General features: G+C 45.5%; 1 protein-coding gene across 1 annotated transcript; it reads right to left on the bottom strand.

Moving 5' to 3' along the window:
- Nucleotides 1-12,649: 12,649 nt before the first annotated feature.
- Nucleotides 12,650-22,591, bottom strand: LOC310635057 (thiol S-methyltransferase TMT1A-like). Its single transcript, XM_083353645.1, has 2 exons — nucleotides 22,076-22,591; nucleotides 12,650-13,349 (listed from the first exon to the last, which is right to left on the bottom strand). The coding sequence occupies exons 1-2, from the start codon at nucleotides 22,565-22,567 to the stop codon at nucleotides 13,113-13,115; spliced, it is 729 nt and encodes a 242-aa protein (XP_083209771.1). The 5' UTR covers nucleotides 22,568-22,591; the 3' UTR covers nucleotides 12,650-13,112.
- Between the last annotated feature and the right edge of the window lie 589 nt (nucleotides 22,592-23,180).

The following is a 23,180-nucleotide window of genomic DNA, read 5'->3' on the forward strand; positions in this document are numbered from 1 at the left end:
GGAGTCGGTCCAACTTTGTGATGAGACGTCTGCCCCACCGTAGTTCTGCTGGGCTCTTGTCTGTGGTTGTGCATGGGGTGGTGTGTTGTGCCAGAAGAAATTAGGCCAACCTCTGATGCCAGTCTCCGCTGATGATGCATCTCAACGTATCCTTGGTCGTCCTCACCATATGTTCTGCTTGCCCATTAGACGATGGGTGGAAGGGCGCAGAGGTGACATGTCTAATCAAGTTGGCCCTCGTGAAATCCTGGAAATCAGCAGATGTGAATTGTGGGCCATTATCCGAAACTATCACATCAGGAAGACCATGTGTAGCAAAAAGTCCTCTGAGTGCCTGGACTGTTTTGGCTGTGGTCATACTCGTCACTGGTACTACCTCTAACCATTTGGAGTGACTGTCTACTACTACTACTAGGAAAGTTTGACCTTGAAACAGGCCAGCATAATCTATGTGGACTCTGGACCATGGTTTGTGTGTCACCTCTCACTTGTGTACTGGTGCGTGTGGCTGTTTTGGCCCAGATCTTTGGCATGTGTAACAACCCGCTACCTGTTCCTCAATAGCCTTGTCCAGGCCCGGCCATCAGAAATAACTCCTGGCTAAGGCTTTCATCCTGACTATGACAGGGTGTCCCTCGTGTAGTTACTGTAAGACCTTGTCCCTAAGTTTCTCCGGAATAATGACTCTGCTACCCCATAATAGGCATCCCTTGTGAGAAGACAGCTCATGTCTCCTCGTGAAGAATGCCTGGAATTCCAGGCCTGGACTCCTTTCTTGCCACCTTGAAACTATCCATGCCTGTACTCTGCTGAGGACCTTGTCTGCTGTGGTAGCAGCAGCAATGTCCTTAGCATGGAGTGGGCATTCTGGGAGATCCTGGATTGCCATAATCTGTTCAGCAGGTGCTGGATCCGGTTCTGTAATGGCTAATGGTAATATTTATTTATTTATTTATTTATTTATTTATTTATTTATTTATTTATTTATTTTTGAGACTTATATGCCGCCCTATCTCCCGAAGGACTCAGGGCGGCTAACAACCATAAAAACAACAATACAAAAGTTAAAAAAGATTAAATAAACAGCCCCAAAATAAATTAACTAAACAATTAAAAATTAAAACATTTTAAAAACCCGTCATCAATCCAGGTCAGCCTGATGAAAAAGGAAAGTTTTGAGGCCGCAGCGAAAGGACCGGAGATCTGGGGCCATCCGGAGCTCAAGGGGGAGTTGGTTCCACAGGGCTGGCGCTCCCACAGAGAAGGCCCTCCCCCTGGGGGTCGCCAGCCGACATTGTCTAGCCGACGGCACCCTGAGGAGGCCCTCTCTGTGTGAGCGCACTGGGCGATGGGAAGTTGTCCCTGGCAGCAGACGGTCCTGCAAATATCCCGGGCCTAGGCCATGTAGGGCTTTAAAGGTAAGAACCAGCACCTTAAATCTCACCCGGAAGACAACCAGCAACCAATGCAGCTCACGCAGGAGGGGTGTAATATGGGAGTATCGGGATGCTCCCATCACAACCCGTGCGGCCGCATTCTGCACCAGCTGGAGCCTCCGGGTGGTCTTCAAGGGCAGCCCCATGTAGAGGGCATTGCAGTAATGTATCCGAGAGGTAATGAGTGCATGAGTGACCGTACGTAGGGCATCTCGGTCCAGATAGGGGCGCAACTGGTGCACCAGGCAAACCTGGGCAAATGCCCCCCTGGCCACGACTCCAATATGATCTTCAAAACTGAGTCGTGAATCCAGGAGGACGCCTAAATTAATTTAATTTAATTTAAATTGCATGCCCTATCAACGGGAGGTAACACCTTTCCTCCCATAACCAAAGATGGAACCTCTTGGACAAGTCGAGATGCTGGTACGTAAAGCCACTCAGTCTTGGCCGCGTTGAGCTGGAGCCTGTTCTTCCCCATCCAAATCTGTACCGCTTCCAGGCAACGGTACATCACATCAAGGGCATCGCTGGGTTGGTTAGGGGTGGAGATAAAAAGCTGGGTATTATCAGCATATTGATGATACCTCACCCCGCAACCACGGATGATCTCACCCAGCGGCTTCATATAGATGTTGAACAGGAGGGGCGAGAGGACCAGCCCCTGAGGCACCCCACAACTAAGGGGCCTAGGGGTTGACCTCTGCCCTCCTGCCAACACTGTCTGTGAATGGCCCGAGAGGTAGGAGGAGAACCACCGTAAAACGGTGCCTCCCACTCCCAACCCCTCGAGACGTCGCAGCAAGATACCATGGTCGATGGTATCAAAAGCCGCTGAGAGGTCTAAAAGGACCAGGACAGAGGAATAACCCCTGTCTCGGGCCCGCCAGAGATCATCCACCAGCGCGACCAATGCCATCTCCGTGCTGTACCCAGGCCTGAAACCCGATTGGTATGGATCCAGATACTCAGTTTCCTCCAGGACCAAAGGGAGCTGCCGTGCCACCACACTCTCAATGACCTTCGCAAGGAAGCGAAGGTTGGAGACAGGATGAAAGTTATTTAAAATAGCTGGATCCAAGGCAGGTTTCTTGAGAACGGGCCTTACCACCGCCTCTTTCAAGGTGGCAGGGAAGCACCCCTCACTCAAGGAAGCATTGATAACTGCCAAGAGCCAGCCTCATGTAACCTCCCGAGCCGCATAAACCAGCCAGGAGGGACACGGGTCCAACAAACACGTGGCGGCACTTAATTTCCCCATGATCCTGTCCACTTCATCCAGAGTCACAGGATCAAACTATTCCCAAATATTATCGGCCAAACCCATCGTTTCCCCTTTGTCAGATACTGCCCAGTTGGAGTCCAAGCCAGCCCGAATCTGAGCAATTTTATCCACCAGATACTCACTAAACTCCTCAGCCTGTCCCTACAAGGGGTCCTCTCCCGTCCCCTGATTTAAAAGGGAACAGGTCACCCTAAACAGGGCGGCTGGGTGGTTATCTGTGGATGCAATGAGGGGTGGCAAAATGAGCACGCTTCACCACCTCCATTGCCACAAGATAAGATCTAGAAAAGGATCTTAACTGTGTTCGGTCAGACTCGGACCGACTGGACCTCCAAATGCTCTCTAGGCCCCTTCTCCGGCGCTTCATCTCCCGCAGGTCCGCAGAGAACCAAGGAGCGAGCCGGGATCTGCGCCAGGTCAGAGGCCGCAAAGGCACAAGATGGTCGAGAGCCTCCGAAGCAGCCCGTTGGCAGGCGTCAACTAAGGTCTCGACCGGGCTGTGGGAAAGGGAGGAAGGAATCAGTCCAAGCGCCATCTGGAACCTATCTGGGTCCATCAGGCGCCTGGAGCGGAACCACCTGGTCGGTTCCGCCTCCCAGCAGCGGAGAGTGGCATGATGGAGGCCCAACCGCAGGAGATAATGGTCTGTCCATGAAAGGGGTTGAGATGTTGGAGTAACCCCACCCAGACCATTAAGCCACTGCCCAGAGATAAAAATAAGGTTGGGCATGTTTCCCCCCTCGTGAGTCGGACCCTGAATAATCTGGGTCAGGTCCATGGCTATCATGGAAGCCATGAACTCTCGGGCCACCCCCGACGCACCACCCAGGGAAGGCAGGTTAAAATCTCCCAGAACCATAAGCCTGGGAAACTCAACCGCCAACCCTGAGAGAGCGTCGAGTAGCCCAGGCAGGGCTGTTGCCACGCAGCTGAGAGAAAGGTATGTGAGCAACAGACCCAACTGACCCCCAGGACCCCACCTCAGGAGAAGGTACTCACATCTGCCTATCTGAGGGGCAGTGGTCTCCCGCGGAGAAAGGGCCTCCTTAATAACAACTGCCACCCCCCTGCCCCTACCCTGAGCCTGAGGCTGGTGAAGCACACGGAAACCTGGTGGGCATAATTCAATCAAAGGGACCCCTCCCTCCGGGCCCAACCAGGTTTCAGTGATGCATGCCAGGTCTGCGTCTTCCTCCTCAATCAATTCCCGAATGAGGGGAGCTTTATTCACCACAGACCTGGCATTCAAATAAACCAGCCTGAGCTCAGGTACCTGTCCTCCCCCACTCCCGGAAAAGCAGGATGAAGCCAGAGGTTCGGAGCGTGCCACCGCTCGGAGATAGCGGGGGCGCGATCCCAAGTTTCGATATGGCCCTCTGTTCATCTGTCTGCCGCCATTTCCAATCACCATGGGTATCACTGTCTCCACCCCATCCCCTCGGGCCCAAAGACCCTCCCCCCCACCACCGCGACCATTTACCAACCTGGATTGAGAAAGATCCAGCAAAATCCCCCCATCTTTCTGCTGGAACGTACATCCTTCCCCCCTCCCTAACCCATTAAAAAGTTTACATAAAAAATCCCTAAGCCTCCTTTTTGTGCCATGCCACCTCTCGGGATCCCAGGATCCGTCATTAAGGAACCGGCGGCGCAAACCAGAGGGCCACACCTGGGAGAGGGGGGAATCTCTCAGGGCAAGCAATGTGCCTGCGGAATAAATCATCAATAAGATAGAAAGATAAAATAAGCTAAAAGCAGGAAGAGATGAATCGGCAGGAATCAATACAACAACAATTGATGATTAAAATTACAGAGCTGGACAGCAACTCCCGAACAAAGTCACCCTCTCACAGTGACAAGAAGATCTTCTGGCATCAGGGAATGTCACTATCCAGCTCCGGGTAGGTCGCAGATAGGGAAAAGAAAAATCCAATGACTGGGAGGTAGTAATAGTCCATTTGTCGGTGGAGGCGTCCATAGTTCCAATAATGAATAGATGTAATCAAGTCTCTAGCTTCAGGTTCCAGGTCTGGCCAATAACAGCCGGGTCCCCCTGCCCCACTGACAACACCTCCAAAGCCACCACAGATGGAAAATGGCAGCAGTAAAATTCAACCAGTCATGCATCCCCATCTCCAGTTAAACTCACGACCAAAGGGCTATAGCAAGCCTCAGAATATAAATATCATCCAGGGAAATGGGGTGATCTCACCACGATCTTCTTCGGGCGGCATCGTCGGCAGCCTCCATCCTCCAAAAAGCGGCCCCAAAAGGGCCTTCACAGAGGAGGAAAAGCTCGTGGCCCCTCGGTCGGCATGTCTCCACCCCCGCGAAACTTCCACCGGAGGGGAGAGTCCACCAACCAAATTGTCAGTTGGGCACTCGGCCATCCCAGGCCAAGCGCCCCTCCACCCGGATCACCAATGGCCTCAAGAAAATCGTCCTGGCCGCCACAGGCCCTGGGCACCTCACCGCCCAGATCATCGCCCCGAACGGGCCTCCAAAGATGTTCCTGCAGTCGTCGTACGCCCAAAAAGCCTCGCCGAAGCATCCTGACTGCCGTGGATTCCAGGCGACTCGTGGCCCAAACGTCATCCCGAATGGCCTCGAATGGAGTCGCCGCGGTTGCTGCAGGCCCCAGGCGCCCCGCCGCTCGGATCATCCTGACCGCTTCAGGCCCCAGGTACCTCGCCGCCCGACTCATCTCTGGCAGCCTCAAAGAGGTTACAGCCACCGCGGGTCAGGCCCGGTCCACCCAGACCACCACACCACCATCTCCCACGGCCTTAGCAAGTTGTCACGGCCCCGGGAACTCCTGGTGCTCAGCCGAGGCTGTGCGGCAAGCAACAGCCTCCTCAAGACTCACAAGCCAAAACTCATCCTCCCGCATTCTCTAGCTCAGCCGCGGACTGCGGCCATCTTCTCCGGAGGTAAAAAAAAATGCATCTGCATGGCCCATATCCTTTCCTGGTTTGTGTACCAGTTTTCACGAATATGCTGAAAGGAATATGGACCACCTCATCATCCTGGGGGATAGAATTTGTGGGGTTTGCTTTTCAGTCGTGAACAACCCCAGCAGAGGCTTATGGTCGGTAAAAATAGTGAATTCCCTGCCATATATGTAATCATGAAATTTCTTGACCCCCGTCACTATTGCAAGGGCCTCCTTATCTATTTGGGCGTAATTCCTCTCTGCCCTTGATAGTGTCCGGGAATAATAAGCGATAGGCCTCTGCTCCTCATTGTCCTCTATGTGACTTAGGACAGCACCCACTCCATAAGGGGATGCATCGCATGTGATGCAGATGGGTTTGGTTTCAATAAAATGTGTAACAGTGGAATTGCAGGACAATAGGTCTTTCAAATTCCTAAAACTCTGCTCATGGACCTTGGTCCAATTCCAAACAGTTTTTTTTTTGTCCAAGAGCCTGTGTAACGGCTCAGCAATTGCTGCTTTGTGGGGTAAGAAAGCGTGATAAAAAATTAACCAACCCCAGGAAGGCTTGCAATTCTGCTTTGTTTTTTGGGGTAGGAGCCATTTTAATTGCTCTTACCTTTGAATCAGTAGGATGAATTCCTTTGCCATCAATTCTGAACCCCAGGAATTCAGTTGATGCCACTCCTTCTTAAGTTTCAGCCCTGCAGAACAGAATCTGCTTAACACAGCCTGCAACCTGTCAGCCAGGACCTCCTCAGAATCTCTTGCAATGAGGACATCATCAAAGTATGGGCATACTCCAGGTATGCCCTTCAGAGTCCTCTCCATCACCTCCTGAAAGATTCCAGGAGCCACAGAAACACTGAACTATAAACGGTTAACTCTGAAGGCTCCTCTGTGTGTCACGATCGTCTGCGCATCTGCCGTCTCCCTGGTAACTGGGAGCTGCTGATGTGCTTGCGACAAATAGAGCTTGGCAAAGATGGCGCCTCCCTGCAGTGCAGAGAGGACGTGTCTCACCGTCGGAACCGGGTAAGCATGCAGATTTAGGGCCCAGTTCACTGTGGCCTTATAATCCTCAGAAATTCTTACTTCCCCGTTGGCTTTGAGTGGGGTGACTATTGGGGTCTCCCACTCTCCCCCATCCATGGGTTCTAACACCCCTTGATCCACTAATTTATCCAGTTCACTCTCAATCTTGTGCTTGAGAGCAAAGGGGACTCTACGAGGTTTTATTCTTATGGGGAGGATGTTGAGGTTCAATTTAAACTTAATTTGGGGTCCTGTGTATTTACCCAGCTTGCCATCGAATACGTCTGCAAACATTTTGCAGATGGATTCAAGGCTTTTGGTCTGGGTGCTATGGATTCCCAGATCCCTATTCCCAGAGCTTGAAACCAATTAAGCACCACTAAACTGGTCCTCCAGCCCTCTGCTACCAGGACGTCCAAAGGACCCTGGAAGTTCTTGAACCCCACTAACATGGTGGCCACCCCCATAACCTTAATGGGTGCATGCTGGAAATCTGCTAACTGAATGTTGGTGGGCTTCAAAGGAGCCCACCGTTTGCTCCGGCCACAAACTGCTCATCTTGAAATGATGGAGACTGTGGATCCGGAGTCGAGTTCCATCTTGCAAGGTACCCCTTGCAACTGGACCTCTAATGTGATTTTTGGTGTGAGAACCGGGTGAATATCCGTGTGTGACACAGTCACCTTGTTCCCGTGAAACTTGGTTGGAGAGGGCTGAAGAGAATTGAGATGAGGGGACTCAGTACCTTTTGGCCACGCGTCCACCGATTGAAGTTTGTGCAAGTTGTCCCGCGTGTGATTTTGGCAGATGGCTGCTATGTGTCCCGTCTTACCGCAGGACCGACACTTAACGGATCTGAACTTGCAGGTCGCCCTCGGATGGTTTCCCCCGCAGCTAGCACATTTTTGAGTGGTTTCTTTGCAGTGGCAGCTTGTGCATTTGCTGGTCGTTGGTGTCTTCCGCTGGCTTCCATTGTTGTCGCGCCGCATTTGCAGTCTTCCTTGCTTTTGATGCATGGCATCAATCTCAGCCTCCTCTGCTGCTTCTCTGCTTCTGCCATCTATAGCCTCTCCATGATGAATGGAACCGCCAGGGCTGCTGGGTCGAGTTTGATGGGTCGTGTTTACTGCTCCCCCAGCAGCTTTGCTGGCCAAGATCTCATCCTGAGCATCTTGTAGTGTGATCGTCGGCCGGGCATATAGACGCTGCTGCAGTCGCTTGTCCCGGAGCCCACACACCAAATGATCCCTCAGCCTTTCTTCTAAATTAGTAAAATTGCACAGGTGCGCAGCTTCCCATAGAGCTGCGATAAATTCAGAAGCCGTCTCACCTGGCCGCTGGCACCGCTGGTCAAACTGGCCTCGCCACGCCAGCTCGGACATTCACGGCTTGAAATGGTTGTTCAGCTTCTCCACAACGTCCTTTTACGACATGGCCTCGATTGCTGTCGGTGCGCACAGGTTAACGGCCAGGTCATGGATCACTGGGCTGCTCAGGCAGGTCAGGAATGCAGCTTTCTGGATATCATCAGGGATCCGGTTAGCCTACAGGAACCCTTCTACCTGACTCAGGTGTGAAGCCCATCTCTTGGGGTGCTGCATATCGAACGGCGGGACCTGTCCATACTGTGCCATGGTTATCCTGTTTCTGCGCTTTTCTGACTGCAAGCGCCAGCTTAGCCAGCCGAGGAAGGTTCGGGGAATTGTTTTTCCCTCCGATCCTTAGTGACTTCAGCCCCTCAGGAGAAACAGGATCCCATCCTCGTCGCCACTATTGTGTAGTGGGTCTTGACCGCATGGCGAGACAAAGACGATGGACTCAGCAAACAGCTCTTTATTGGATGTTGTGCCGGATTCAACAATAGGGGTTGCCTGTACCTCTTTATATACCTTGCCAGGTACACTGGTATCAATCCTTTACTTGGGTTTTCCCGTCAGCTGCGTCCCAGCCAATCCTGTCACAGCACAGCACCCTCTGATGGTTACAATGAGCCGCTGCTTGTGTTTTATTTATCCCCATACATAACACCGCGACATCACGTGATGTCACAAATTTGACATGTCTGCTCTAGAGAATCATTAGAATTAGACAGAATTAATCAGATATTTGAAACAGAACAACAAAGTTGTAAGGGACCTTGGAGGTCTTCTAATCCAACTCCCTGCTCAAGCAGGAATCCCTATACCATTTTAGACAAATGGTTGTCCAATCTCTTCTTAAAAAACATCAATGTTGGAGCACCCAAAACTTCAAGAGGCAAGTCATTTCACTGATTAATTATTCTAATTGTCAGGAAATTTCTCTTATTTCTAAGCTGATTCTCTCCTTTGCTTCTTGTTCTGCCTTCAGATATTCACTAGGTTTATGAAAAAAAGCATCAGGAATATTCAAAGTTCATAACTACTGAATAATGAAGCAAATGGACTTTTACCAAGAGCCTTGGTGGAGCAGTGGGCTAATGCCTCCTTAAGTAGCACCAGCTGCCTGCAATTAGTGCAGGTTCGCATCCCACCAGGCTCAAGGTCGACTCAGCCTTCCATCATTCTGAGGTAGGTAAAATGAGGACCCAGATTGTTGGGGGCAATAAGCTGATTTTGTAATAATGCCACTGGGGAGGGGGCGAAAGCCCTAATAAGCAGGCATATACATAGAATGAAGGCTATTGCTAAGCACATTGATTTGTGCTTTACATTGTAAGCCACCCTGAGTCTTCGGAGAAGGGCAGGATATAAATGGGATTTTTTTAAAAATACATAAAAAGGCAGGATTTGATTTTTGGTTCTACATTTGCAATTATATCAACTTAGTTTGCGAGCTAAAATCCAAGATTCTCAACATTACATTTTTATCAAACTTCACCCAAAGTAATACAGTATTTGAAATCTAAAATTAGTAGGGAGAAAGATAAGCATGTGGCTCTTTGATAAGCTTGTGCTATTATAAATACAAAAAAGTCACGAGTGGATTAAAAACCTAGCCATGGCCAACTATGTGCCTCAGCCTCCCCTCTCTGCAAAAATAACAATCCTAAGATTCAATTCTGGTGTCTCCCAAGGAATTGAAGACTGATTTATTTCCTACTGGAAGTAGAGATGGAGGGGGACAGTGGTTGGATCATTACCAACCACTGTTATTCAGACTCTTGTAACTGACTCTGCTTCATCTAGTATAGAAGACATTATTGCTGAAGCATTCCATTCACCATTTGAAATGTTTCAATTAGAAACAGAATACTATACAATTTAAGGAAATCCATTTAGATGCTATGCACTTGTTTGACCTACATTTTTCAATTAACACCTGGAAAAGAGCCTGCTTAGACAAGCTAATTTTTCCTATTTACTCTTGCAGGATATGAGATAACAAACTAACAAAGTTTTTATTTGAATCCCAATAAGATAATTATTTCCCTCTTTTGCTGTAGCAGATGCCCCCAAACCCCTGCTACCTGATCCTTATTAATGTGTAATCTTCCCTTGTTGATGCCTAAACTAAATGGCTAAGGGGGACTGAGAAGGTATTAAAAGCTGCCCAACAAGACGAATCTCTTGATGAGTAGTATTCCAAATCCCAGAGACTGTCTCTGCCACTTGGGCTCACTCTGGCAATTAAGGAAGGGCTTCTGGTGTTGTAAGTTAATGGGGACAATTTACACATGATACTGTTTGTTTTAGCCTTGGCATCTCCTTTAACATCATTCTGCTTTGGTATCCATCTTAAAAATTCTAAATTAGCCAGCAACACAAAAATTTCAGGAAGCAATAATCCAGTAGATGTATTCATTCATTTATACAAGTAGTATGCAATTTATAACCATAATGGAGTCTATGCATCAAGGCCATAAGTCCTGACAGTCATAAAATGGTTTTACAATTTTTTTGGTTGTACATAATCTTTTTTGGTTATTAAGCAATTAAGTAAACCAATAGTTCATCTGAAAAGCAAAAGTAAATGCCTGGTGTCAGTGCTGTAAACATTGGATGTTCCTGCTCTGACAACTAATGAAAATTGCAGCCACTTTGCTTTTAACATGCTTTTTTTCTGTTTAGAAATCAGGTGCAGAAGGGGAATTGGAATGAAAGCTTAATAATGTTGCTTTGTGGGAACTCAAGGACGAACTGATAACGGTTTGGTGGGCTGAGAAGTTGAAGAGAAAGCCCGTGTTTCAGGTAATTAGAGAATGTGATTTATGACTGCTTATTGGGGGTGGGAATTACGATTTGTTACTTTGTATCCAGGGGAAGGGAATTTAGTTTTGGGTTCAACTATGTAGTGCCAATACTTCATTTCCTGAAAATAATAATAATAATAATAATAATAATAATAATAATAATAATAATAATAATAATAATAATAATAATAATAATAATAATAATTTAATTTCTATACTGCCCTTCTCCCGAAGGACTCAGGGCAGTGTACAGGGCAATACAAAAAAATGTTCTTTAAGGAAGAATTCTTGCCTTGAAGTTCTTTTGATGGGTTTCATTTATTGCAGACATGTCAAACACAAGGCCCAGGGGCCAAATCCGGCCTGCGAAGTGGTTTCATGTGGCCCCCGAAGCCATCCTGGAAACAGTGAGGGAACGGTCCCTGCTGCCTTGGCCCTGGCCCAGAGACCCTCCTTCTGCCAGAGTCCCCCCAGATCTGTCCCACTCCTGCTCAGGCCCGCATAGGCACCCTTGATGGCAGTGATGTAGAGCTGGCCATGCCCACCCAGTAGGGCATATGCACTCCATCTGCGCCCACCCAGTAGGCCGCGCCCACCCTGGCCATACCCACCCGGCCCCCCGAGGGCAACCACAATGCTGATGTGGCCCTCAATGAAATTGAGTTTGACACCCCTAATCTATTGGAACCATGACACCGGGTTTTGTTGTGAAATGAAGTCATGTGACCTCAAGATACTATCGACAGCCACAAATATGATCTGGTTGCTGAGTGACCACAGTTTGGTCATTTGACCATGGGGGATTGGGTGGGACTGTCATAACTTCTAATCTAGGTCATAAGTAGCCCCCAGATGGATCCATGGTAACTTCGCATGGTTGCCAAGAGACCACTCATAAGTCAAGGGTTACCTGGATAGTGATCCTGTATTAAATTAATAGGTCAGCTTTCTAATGGTAGGGCTAATAGTATTATAACAACTCGCATAACTACTGGTAAGATGGCTAAGAGTTCCAAGGGCTTATTCTGTGATTTGCGAGAAAGGCTTAATCCTAGAAGATGGGACACCCAAGAACAAGGAGTAAATGCAGCTGTGTTACTAAATACCTGAAATGCAGTCATGTGATTGCAGGGCGAGGCCGACCATTGGAACATCAGATTTGGATTGCATGTCTCCTTTTTCAGGTCAGTCATAATTTTGAATGATTGGTAAGCAACAGTTTCTAACTCAAAGACTACCTACAGTATAATACAGTATTCTGTACATTCTTTTACCTTGTGTTTTATATCCATCCTTTTATTTCTAAACAGTTTGGTTTTTTCTATATAAATCTTTGACTGTAATAAATTTAAAAAATGAAAAAAGCACTAGGCTGAGGGCATTTAAATCTGGATTTTTGAATTCTGGAATCTCCCAGGGTCCATCAACAGGGAAAATCCTTTTTGCTGCCCCACTTCTTTTTGTTAATTGGCTACAAAGTGAGTCCCTGCTGATCTGCGACCTTTTGTAAATCGTAGATAGAAATAGGATGGGGTGGTGGTAAGCAAATATGTCAAAGTATTTTCCAAAAATGTTTCTACAAATGTGTAAATATCAGATTAAGGTTTAACAACAAATCTCTTCTCAGTCCCCACTTAAAATAATTATTGAAGGCCAGGGTTTTCCATAGATCTGTTACACACCTTAAAATATATCCCAGAATCAGGGGACACAATATTTGCATTTGCCCATACTCAGAAAAAGTCACAAGACGAGGTTCATCAGAGAGAGAGAGGAAAAAACCCCAAACCCATTTTTATTGAAAATGAAAAGCATGATAAGTAAAACTAGGAGATAATACATAATTTAATAGTTAGCAAGCTTCGTTACAACATTGTCAGTTTCTAAATGCTAAGCCTTAGCTTTCAGTCTAATCCCATGTCAATATATGCAGTTTTACCCTCTCTACAAGTACAGGGAGTAAGAAGCTGAGAAAAGTCTTTCTGTGTAGGCCTCTCCTAAAGGCCAACAAAGGCTTCTGCCTGAAGTAGTATTTAAGCAAGATTCCCTGCTCTGCTTGTGCTTAGGTTATAGCTTTTCCCATTACCACTTTGTTACTAGAGAACACCACACAGGTTACGAGTAATACACTCCGAATCATATAGAATAGAGGATACCCTTTTATTATTGCAGCATATCCACTGTTACTGTTAATTCCTTAAATTCAGAAATCTGATTTTAAGAGAAAGACACTTTCTCCAGTTTGAACAGTTACTTCACACCATATCCATAAATATGGGGACAAACTATACTTACGACCAATGGAGCTATTATGTGTTGCAAGTTCAGTTTAGAAAACCCTGCATTCTCTATATATTTCCAGCTTTCTCTTAACACAGAGCACCCATCTGTCATACATCCCCAGGCAGGGTTACAGACTTGTTGCAAGAAGTAGGTCCAAGTTGATCTGTCAGCTGCTACATGTTCTAGGAAAAAGTATGCACCACCCTGGAAAAAGTAAAATAATACAAAATCAGTCAATCAATCAATCAATCAATCAATCAATCAATCAATCAGAACGCTTTGAAATTACATACAAAATTTACACTATAATCAAAATTGTTGTTATATAACCCTGGGGATCTGAAGCAATAATTCAATTTTTAAATAATTTAATATAATTAAATATAATGGAACTGGAATACAATTTATCCATTAATGATTTACAGGTGATTCAAGTTGTTGGAAAACTGAGAATTGGCCTTTTTTATTTAAGGATGTTGACTAAGTAGCTGAATCACTTCAATATATTTCCACGTATCAAACTCAAAAATTCAATAATTTATTCTTTTATTTATTTATTTATATCCTTGCTTTATCATTTTTACGAATAACTCAAGGCGGAGAGCGCATCCAACACACTTTCCTCCTCCGATGTTCTCCACAACAACAATTCTGTGAGGCGAGTTGGCCGAGGAGAGTGGCTGGCCCAAAGTCACCCAGGTGGCTTTCATGGCCAAGGTAGGACTTGACCTCAGTACATCAAGATACGATGAAGGAAGCTGATTTATCTATTGCTAAATGAATAAAAAGATACACTTGACCATAAAGTCAAACAAGTTGTAATGTATGTACAGTAACAACTTATATTTGGATAACAGTCCCCTAACTCATTTGTTGTCTCAGTTCTTTCCACTCTAAAATTCTACTTTTTTATCGCAAATATCCAGTGAGGTTGCATTCACTCTAGATACCATTATTATGAGAAAAGACAAATTCCTTTTTAATTACTTATACAGATTCACAATTTTAATTGTTCAACTGTTTTCCTCTTCTTCTATACTAAAAAGTATCAAATGTTGGAGCTTCTCTTTTTAAGGGAGTGGTTCATTTTATTTGCCCTTCACTGCTTCTTCCTAAATATATAATATCCTTTTAAGGTGCAGTCACCAAAATTTCAAAGGAACGATGGGGAGAATAAAATTAGCCTCATGTCTTGACAAGCAGAAATGGTAGAAGGATAATGTTTCTAACTCATTTGTTTAATTGGGTTGTCTTTATTTAGGTTTAGAATTTGTGCGGACAGCCAATCACAGTTTAGGTCAAACGTATGCAGAAATATTAAAAATTCAAAAGGGGTCACCAAATTTTACGCTTCACTGTGTATTTGCTAATTCAATTTTTATGTCATCCATCTCCCTTGCAAGGTGACCCTGGGCAGCTTACAAGTTATAAAACAAGTAAAAGATAATTAAAATATGAAAGTTACATAGATTAAAATATCATTAAAAACTGTATTAAACTGTACTAAAACCGAAACTAAGAGAGCTAAGAGATGGATGGGAAGGGGATGAGGTCTTATCCCATCAGCCACCTCCAGCATTGAGCTGGTGTATGAGCAGTAGAGTGATGTTATTTTTCCTTTAATCAATAGAGTGCAGACTTTGGTGCTAAATTAAAAAATATATCTTATATTTTCAGCTTTGCAATATAGTCCAGACAAGAAGCCCACCCAGAAGTACTAGCTCTAGCTTTATTTTAATGTTAAATTAACAAAAGCTTGCATGTTTGAAAGCACATCTTTCCAGTCTAACAATCTAGGGAAGCTTGTGGTCCCCATTGCTTCTGCAGACTCATTTGCCTCTTGTCTAATTATTGTCTAATTTTTCTAATTCATAGCTCTTCCTTCTGTCTCCCAAGGTTATTTCCAAACACCATTACATAAAAATGATGCATTCTGTTTTATACAGTTTGTATAGTGTCACTAATGATATGTTTATTCATAGGCTTTTTTTGCAAATGCTTCCTTGTTTTAAATAAAATTATAGTAAGACAGAAAAATATAAAACAAGCACAGAAAACTGTGGATGTACTTTTTAAAAGAGGGAAATGAATAAGTCTTTATATCTGTATTATTGTTAAAGTTTTAAATAAAGCCATGCAGTCATTTTGAATTTGGAGACGGGCGGCATATAAATTTTATAAATAAATTTCTGTATTATTAAAGTTTTAAATAAAATTTAAAACCGTACAGAGTTCACTTTGAATTTCAATATGGGCAGCATAACATTTTATAAATTGCTGTATTATTAATTATAATTTTAAATAAAGTTTAAAACCGCGCAGAGTCAGCTTGAACTGCAAGATGGACGGCATATAAATTTAATAAACAGTAAGAAAAAACATATATAGAGCTGATGCAAGAAAAAAAGAAAACTCTATCCAAAACTCTTCTCTCATCCATTTGATCTTTCATTGTGGTAAAGAAAGATGTTATGTGATACTTTAGAAAGCCATCCATCCCTACTTATAGTATCTTCCTGTAAGATAAGTAAGTTGCTGAACTTTTTGACTCTAAATAGCCAGATCTCACCAAAGAACACTCTGGTCAGGACACAATTCTGTATGTGCCAAGCTGACTGTCTCAAAAATAGGAGAGTAGAAATAGTAAATTTCAAGGGTGGCATACTGAAAATTACAGCTTCCTTAGGAACTATTGCTCTCATATAGCAATATGTCTGAATCATGACTTGGTTTATATGAAAGTTGGAACTTTTGGCATTGAATCTTTTCCTGGGGAAAAAAGTGGCATTGGAACACTGTGAGCCTTGTGACTCATTCTTGAACTTCATATTGCCAGGATTGTTGCTATGTTGCATCATCTCTTACCACTTCTTTTCTGTGCTTTTTTATTTTCAGTTCTTTGGCTTGGTTTTTGGTGACTCTTGATTGTTTACCGTGGTCTATAGTTTTATCAGGTCCTCATGTTATGTACTCACTGTTCTTAGAGCAGATCATGAGACATCTTATGAAACCTTTGTATCTTCTTCAGATGATCCTAGAAACACCACAGGAGCACTTTTTAAACCAGTGGGTGCTCTGCTAGTTATAAATTTCCATGTGGACTTTAGTAACACACGGCAGGATGTATTAAAATGAGGCTGAGGATGTGGTCTAAACACAAGCAATGATTCAACAAGATAAAGCTAATAACTTCCAGAAGGAGATGCAACTGACACTACAAGCGATGTAAGAGGCAATTTTCTCCCACAAGGAAGATACAAGGAAAAATCATGAGGAGATGAATGATATCCTTGATAAAATGAACTAAAAAAATCTGTATGTGCCAAGCTGACTGACTCAAAAATAGGAGAGCAGAAATGGTAAATTTCAAGGGTGGCATACTGAGAAGTACAGCTTCTTAGGAACTATTGCTCTTTTTGTGTACTAGGTTCGTTGCTTGAGAGAAGAGACGAGGTGAGTGAGTTCAGTCAGGAACATTCTTTATTGGCTTGCAGGAACCGAACTGGGGAACAGGGATGCGAATGCAGCTATTTATACCCTGGCCTCTAGGTGGCAGCCAATAGATTTAAAGCAACCTATTACCGACCTAGAGGCAGCCAATGGCAGCGCTGGAGACGGGTTGTCTGAGGAGCTGGGAGCCGTTAGCCAGCTCCCTGCTTAAGCAACCTTCCAGCATTCAAACCCACGTGGTACACTCAGTAACACAAAGCCCAATACATTACACCCCTCCCCCCTAGAATGAACACACATTATAGCAACAAAAGAAATAAGTACAGCAATTACACAATTATACAAAAAATACAAAATAGTAGTATGCACAAGTTCAGCATTGTTCCAATGAATTCATTAATACAGAGACTTTTCTGAATAAGCAGCAATTTCAGTGACAAACACAACATTACAGCACAATTATTTTAGGACAAAATCCTGTTAGTATGCTGGAGGTTTTCGAACCCTTGTAGATCGCCTGGGGGGATCCCGGCAACTCCCCGTCTACCAGCTTGTCTGCTGGGCTGGGTAGACCAGGATCCTTGAGTCCAAAAGAGTCTGGCTGACTCGAACCTTTCTTGCTGGCCATTCCAGGTTGGCCCACCCCAGAGTCCATTGTTTGAGCAGAGTTCGCACAGTGGCTGTATTGTTCAGGTTGACTTTCCCCATCAGGGGACCCATGTTGCACTCCCGGGCTTAGCCCCTCTACAACCACCTCCCCCTTGCTCTGACTGCCGGGGTCCTCAGAGCATGTGAATTGTTCAGCCTGGCTGCCGGTTTGAGACCCTTGAATTGGACCTGGGATGAGGTCCTCGATTTGTGGCTGTTCTGGAAACCACTTCCTCAGCTGATCAATATGGCAGCAAATGACTTGCCCACCATCTAAGGTCACTTTGTATGAGAGAGGGCCCGAGATTTTAGTGATTTTGCCTGGCACCCACAAGTTCCCATGCCCATAGTTCTGGGCCCTCACCCCATCACCCACTTGCAACCCCCTTGGAGGCCTTAGGTGAGAGGCGTCTGCTGCCACCCGGTCTGGGTGCAACCTGTCCAGTTTTGTGATTAGTTGTCTTCACCAGCATAGCTCTGCTGGGCTTTTGCCTGTTGTCGTGCACGGCGTAGTATGCTGCCAGAGCAAAAAAATTGGCCAGTCTGTGGTGCCAATCCCCGGTCACTATGTGCTTCAGTAACTCCTTTGTAGTGCGCACCATCCGTTCAGCTTGCCCATTACTAGAAGGAGGAAATGGAGCCAATGTGTGCCTAATGAGGTTAGTTCTCAAGAAGGCTTGAAATTCCGCTGCCATGAACTGGGCCCCGTTATTGGATACTATGACTTCCAGCAGCCCATGCATTGCAAAGAATTTCCTAAGCACCTGGATGGTCCTAGTAGTAGTCATATTCGCGATTGGAATAACTTCCAGCCATTTGGAGTGGCTGTTGACCACTATAAAAAATAGCTGTCCCTGAAAGGGCCCAGCAAAGTTGATATGAATTTTCGACCAGGGAATGTGTGTCTCCTCCCATCTATGGACAGGAGCGTGTGGCATTTCAGGCCTGGACTGCTGACAATGTAACACCCATGAGCTTCTATTGCTTTATCTAATCCTGTCCACCATAAGTAGCTTCGTGCCAATGCCTTCATCCGGACAATGCCCAGATGACCTTCATGAAGTGATTGCAGTACCCTGTCCCTTAATGATGTGGGAACAATGACCCTGCTTCCCCATAGAATACAATCCTTGTGAGCTGAAAGCTCGTGTTTACGTGTGAAGTAGCTCTGGAACTCGGGTCCAGGACTGTTTTCCAGCCACCCTGTGTGAATCCAGGATAGCACTCTGCTTAAAATCTTGTCTGCAGCAGTTTCTGCAGCTACATCCCCAGTGTGGAGGCAAAACTCAGGCAAGTCCTGAGTAGACAAAATGCGGGCTGCTGGGGCTGGATCTGGCTCGATTTGAGGCAATGAAAGCCTGCTGAGGCCATCTGCGTGGCCCATATCTTTGCCGGGTTTGTGAAGTAGCCTGAAACTGTAGGCCAATAAAAAGATGGACCATCTTAACATCCTAGGGGATAAGATGTGGTGTGTCTGTCTGTCAGTAGTGAACAACCCAATAGTGGTTTATGGTCTGTGAAGACCATGAAGTCCCTGCCATACAAGTAGTTGTGGAATTTTTTTTACCCCAGCTACAATGGCCAATTCCTTTTTATCAATTTGTACATAATTACGCTCTGTGGAGGACAATGTCCTGGAATAGTAAGCAATTGGGACTTGACTCCCATCGCTCTCCAAATGGCTTAAAACAGCCCCCACCCCATATGGGGATGCATCACACACAAGGCACGCCAGCATCAACTCTTTAAAGTGGATGATCACTGAACTGGAGGACAGTAGGGCCTTCAATGCCTTAAAACTGTATAATGTCAGATGGCCTGAGCTTGGCCCATCTCTTGCTGTGATTGCAGATGAACAAGTGATATAATGGACATGGCTGAGCCCATGTCCAGTTCCATCTTGCAAGGGACCCCTTGAAGCTCGACCTGAAGTTGAAATTTTGGCTTAATAGGGCAGCAAGCTCCCATTTGGCAAATGCTTCTGTGGCTGGAGCAACACCCCACCCTATACTGTCCCGGGGCTCTGGTACCTCTCCTGGTCGGGATGTCCGACTGGTGATTCGATGGCCGGTCCCTCTGGTGACCTCTGCAGAAGGACGCGATGTGGCCAGTCTTTCCGCAGGCCCGGCACATGGCTGTCCGGAACCTACAGTCCAAGCGTTGGTGGCGGCTGCCACACCCTGGGCACCTAAGGAAGGGATTTGCCTTGTAAGTCACCCCTTGTTGCCTGTCGCTGTGACGTTGTTGGTCGTTGTGTCGATGTAGCTTGTCAACTTCTGTGTCGTCTTCGGGGTCTTCTGTATGTTCAGTGTCCTCGTGGTGGATGGCTTCCTCGTGCTGTGCTGTTTTGGTGGGCCGCATGGCTTGTACGGCCCCGCCGGTGGCTTCGTCTGCCATGATTTCTTTCAGCACATCTGGGAACAACACAATCTCTTTGGCAAAGAGTTTTTGCTGTAACTCTCGATTCCGGAGACCACAGACAAGCCGATCTTGTAGTCTCGCCTCGACGTCGGAGAACTGGCACAGGCATGCGGCCTGCCTCAAGGCTGCGATGAATTCAGATGCTGTTTCACCTGGTTGCTGAACTCTGTTCAAATGCATGGCGCTAAGCGATTACCGACAGCTTGGGCATGAAGTGGTCTCCGAGCCTCTTCTTCAAGTCCGTGAACGTTACGGACTCCAATGGCGTTGGCGCAAACAAGTTCTCTGCGATGTTGAACGTGGCTGGGCTGCAAAGACACAGGAGCGTAGCGGCCTTCAGGCCATCTTTGGTGACTTGGTTGGTGCGGTGGTAGTTCTTGACCCTGGATAGATACGAAGACCATCTTTCTGGGTGAGCTATGTCAAATTCTTCCAGCTTTCTGACCTTCGCCATTTCGGGTTAGTCTTCGTGGTTGGGGCTTGTCGACTTCTTGTCCTGCTCCTCCATATGCCTATGGACTGATCCTCATGGCTTGTGGTCGCTAGCATGGCTGTGCTAGGCTGACCATGGGGGGGGGGAATTGCTTTCCCGCCAGGTGGTTCAGTCAGGAATATTCTTTATTGGCTTGCAGGAACCGAACTGGGGAACAGGGCTGCGAATGCAGCTATTTATACCCTTGCCTCTAGGTGGCGTCCAATAGATTTGAAGCAACCTATTGCCATCCCAAAGGCAGCCAATGGCGGCACTGGAGATGGGTTGTCTGAGGAGCTGGGAGCCGTTAGCCAGCTCCCTGCTTAAGCAACCTTCCAGCTTTCAAACCCACGTGGTACGCTCAGTAACACAAAGCCCAATACATTACAGCTCTCATATAGCAATATGTCTGAATCATGACTTGGTTTATATAAATGTTGGAACTTTTGGCATTGAATCTTTTCCTTGGGAAAAAAAATGGCACTGGAACATTGTGAACCTTGTGATTCATTGTTGAACTTTATATTGCCAGGATTATCGCTATGTTTGATCATCTCTTACCACTTCTTTTCTGCGCTTTTTGATTTTCAGTTCCTTGGCTTGGTTTTGGGTGACTGTTTGTTCTGGCCTATAGTTTTATCAGGTCCCCATGTTATGTACTCACTGTTCTTTGAGCAGATCATGAGACATCTTATGAGACCTTTATATCTTCTTCAGATGATCCTGAAAACAGCACAGGGGAACTCTTTAAGCTAGTCAATGCTCTGCTAGTTATAAATTTCCATGTGGACTTTAGTACCGCACAGCAGGATATATTAAAATGAAGCTGAGGATGTGCTGTAAACACAACAATAAAGCTTAATAAACAATATGTTTCTTTGGAGAAAAATTTGCTAGTTTCACAAATACCCTGTGAAAAATAACATCTGAATTTTAGTCATATTCCAGGGTGCTAGGAACAACTCTACATTTCCTATTTGGAAGATAACGTTGGCTTTACTGGTGATTATTATTTGATTACAGAGGGTAGCAGGAAGTAACTATTCCACCCATGGAAATTTTCTCTGTATGGCAAATGTAGGTCATTTCTCAAACTGCATACAATATCAATATATATACAGCATCCCGAAGCTGCTGGACCCATACTATCCCCAGCCTCTCTTTGTGCTTCTTATCACTAGATGAACCTAGCTTTGAAATTCTGCAGGGAAATGGCTGGTTTGGGGCAGCATTTTAAACTTTTAAAGGTGAAGGGCAGCCTTGAGTTTATTTACTTAAGATACAGAGGTTTCCGCAGAATGAAAGACTAGCCAAAAAACTCCCAAAGTATCGTTGTGCCCCAGCAGACATACCAAATGGGCACAGCCTGTGCTGTGACAGCATACTGCTCTTTTCCCAATGTTTTCCTCCTGTAAACCCTCCATATCCTCCTGCTACAGTGTCAGCAACTTGATCTATTGGGGTTCCTACTCAAGTCTCCTCCAAATCAAACTTGATCCCTGGTGATTTCATGCAGACTTCAACATGGGGGATGGTGGTATTTTTGGAAACAATTCAAAAGTGGCTTGTCATTGCTCAGAGATGTTGTTTTAACTTTCCAATTTAGCTTCAACCTAGAATTTTCTGGAGATCTTTCATTGAAGTACCAAGCAGGCTCCTCTCTCAGGCCAGAAGCTTGCTGCCATTTACTAATATTAAAGTTGTGCATATATTCATTAAAGTTGTACACAGGCAGGCTGGAAAGGTGCAGTTGGTTTAAGAAGGAATCCCATTCAAAGTGTAAGTTAAGCCTGAAAATTGGCAGAATAAAGAACAGCAGAAAGGTGCTGTTTTGGGGGATCTGAAGCTCCTGCTCCCCATCATTTTCAAAGCATGCACACCACTTATTCGGTGGTCTGGACAAACCAGACTGAATTCCCCTCTTTGCCCTTTGACTTACCGGTCTGAGCACCCGCAGAACCTCCTTCAGGACAGCCTGGATGTTGCTGACAGAGCAAAGCACCGTCGTGCTAACCACCACATCCACAGAGCCGTCCGGTACCGAAGAGATGTTCTCGGCGGAGCCAACCACAAAATTCTCGAAGTGCAGGTGCTTGTTCTGAGCCATGCTCTTCTGGATGAACTTTCGAAAGTTGGGATTGTAGTCCAAGCAGGTAATGTGCGAGTTGGGTGGATAAAACTGAAAGTTGGCGCCGGTTCCCACGCCGATCTCAAGCAGGTGGAGCTTTCCCGAGGCGTCGGCGAAGTCCCCCATGTTCTTGAACAGCGTCTCCTTTTGCTTGTGCATTCTTATAGTGTAGATTTTGCTCAATGGCTTCAGGAAAACTGGGAAAGCTTTTTTACAAATAGGGTCCCATAAGCCAAAATAGGCAAGCACATAGGCGGGCAGGATGAGGATTTTCATGCATTGTTGGAAGATGAGGAGCAGCATCGTTGTCAGACTAGGAAGAGAAGCCTTCCCTGCAGCAAAGCAACTTGATTCCCTCAAAGATTTGCTTTAAATATAGTCTGCTTCTCCCCATTTCCTTAATGAAGTTGTGCAAGCAAACGCACCACCCCCCTCTGTTGGCATCTGTTCCAGTTCTTCCTTAAAGTGTCAGCGACTCTTTCAGCCAGTTGTTGAAAAAAATACCCAGTAAACATTTGAATTTGATTTAAATGCAGATTGTATTTATTAATTCAAGTTTTATGTCATTCATCTCCCTTGCAAGGTGACTCTGGGTGGCTTACAAGTTATAAAACAAGTAAAAGATGATTAAAATATTAAAGTTACATAGATTAAAATATCATTAAAAACAGTACTAAAACCGAAACTAAGAGAGCTAGGAGATGGACGGGAAGGGTTGAGGTCTCATCTCGTCAGCCACCTCCAGCAGTGAGCTGGTGTATGATTAGTGGATGGCATATGAATTTAATAAACAGTAAGAAAAAACACATATAGAGCTGATGCAAGAAAAAAAGAAAACTCTATCCCAAACGTTTCTCTCATCCATTTGACCTTTCATTGTGGTAAAGAAAGATGTTATGTGATACTTTAGAAAGCC

The sequence above is a fragment of the Vipera ursinii genome (genome assembly GCF_947247035.1).
Source record: "Vipera ursinii genome assembly, chromosome: 2".
In the NCBI taxonomy this organism is placed as follows: Eukaryota; Metazoa; Chordata; class Lepidosauria; order Squamata; family Viperidae; genus Vipera; species Vipera ursinii.

Bases quoted from the DNA above. Each gene is read 5' to 3' on its own strand.
- LOC310635057 (XM_083353645.1), bottom strand. From the start codon at position 22,567: ATGCTGCTCCTCATCTTCCAACAATGCATGAAAATCCTCATCCTGCCC. The intron at 13,350-22,075 runs GTAAGTCAAAGG...TACTTTTTCCAG, and splicing joins TTCTGCGGGTGCTCAGACCG to GGTGGTGCATACTTTTTCCT.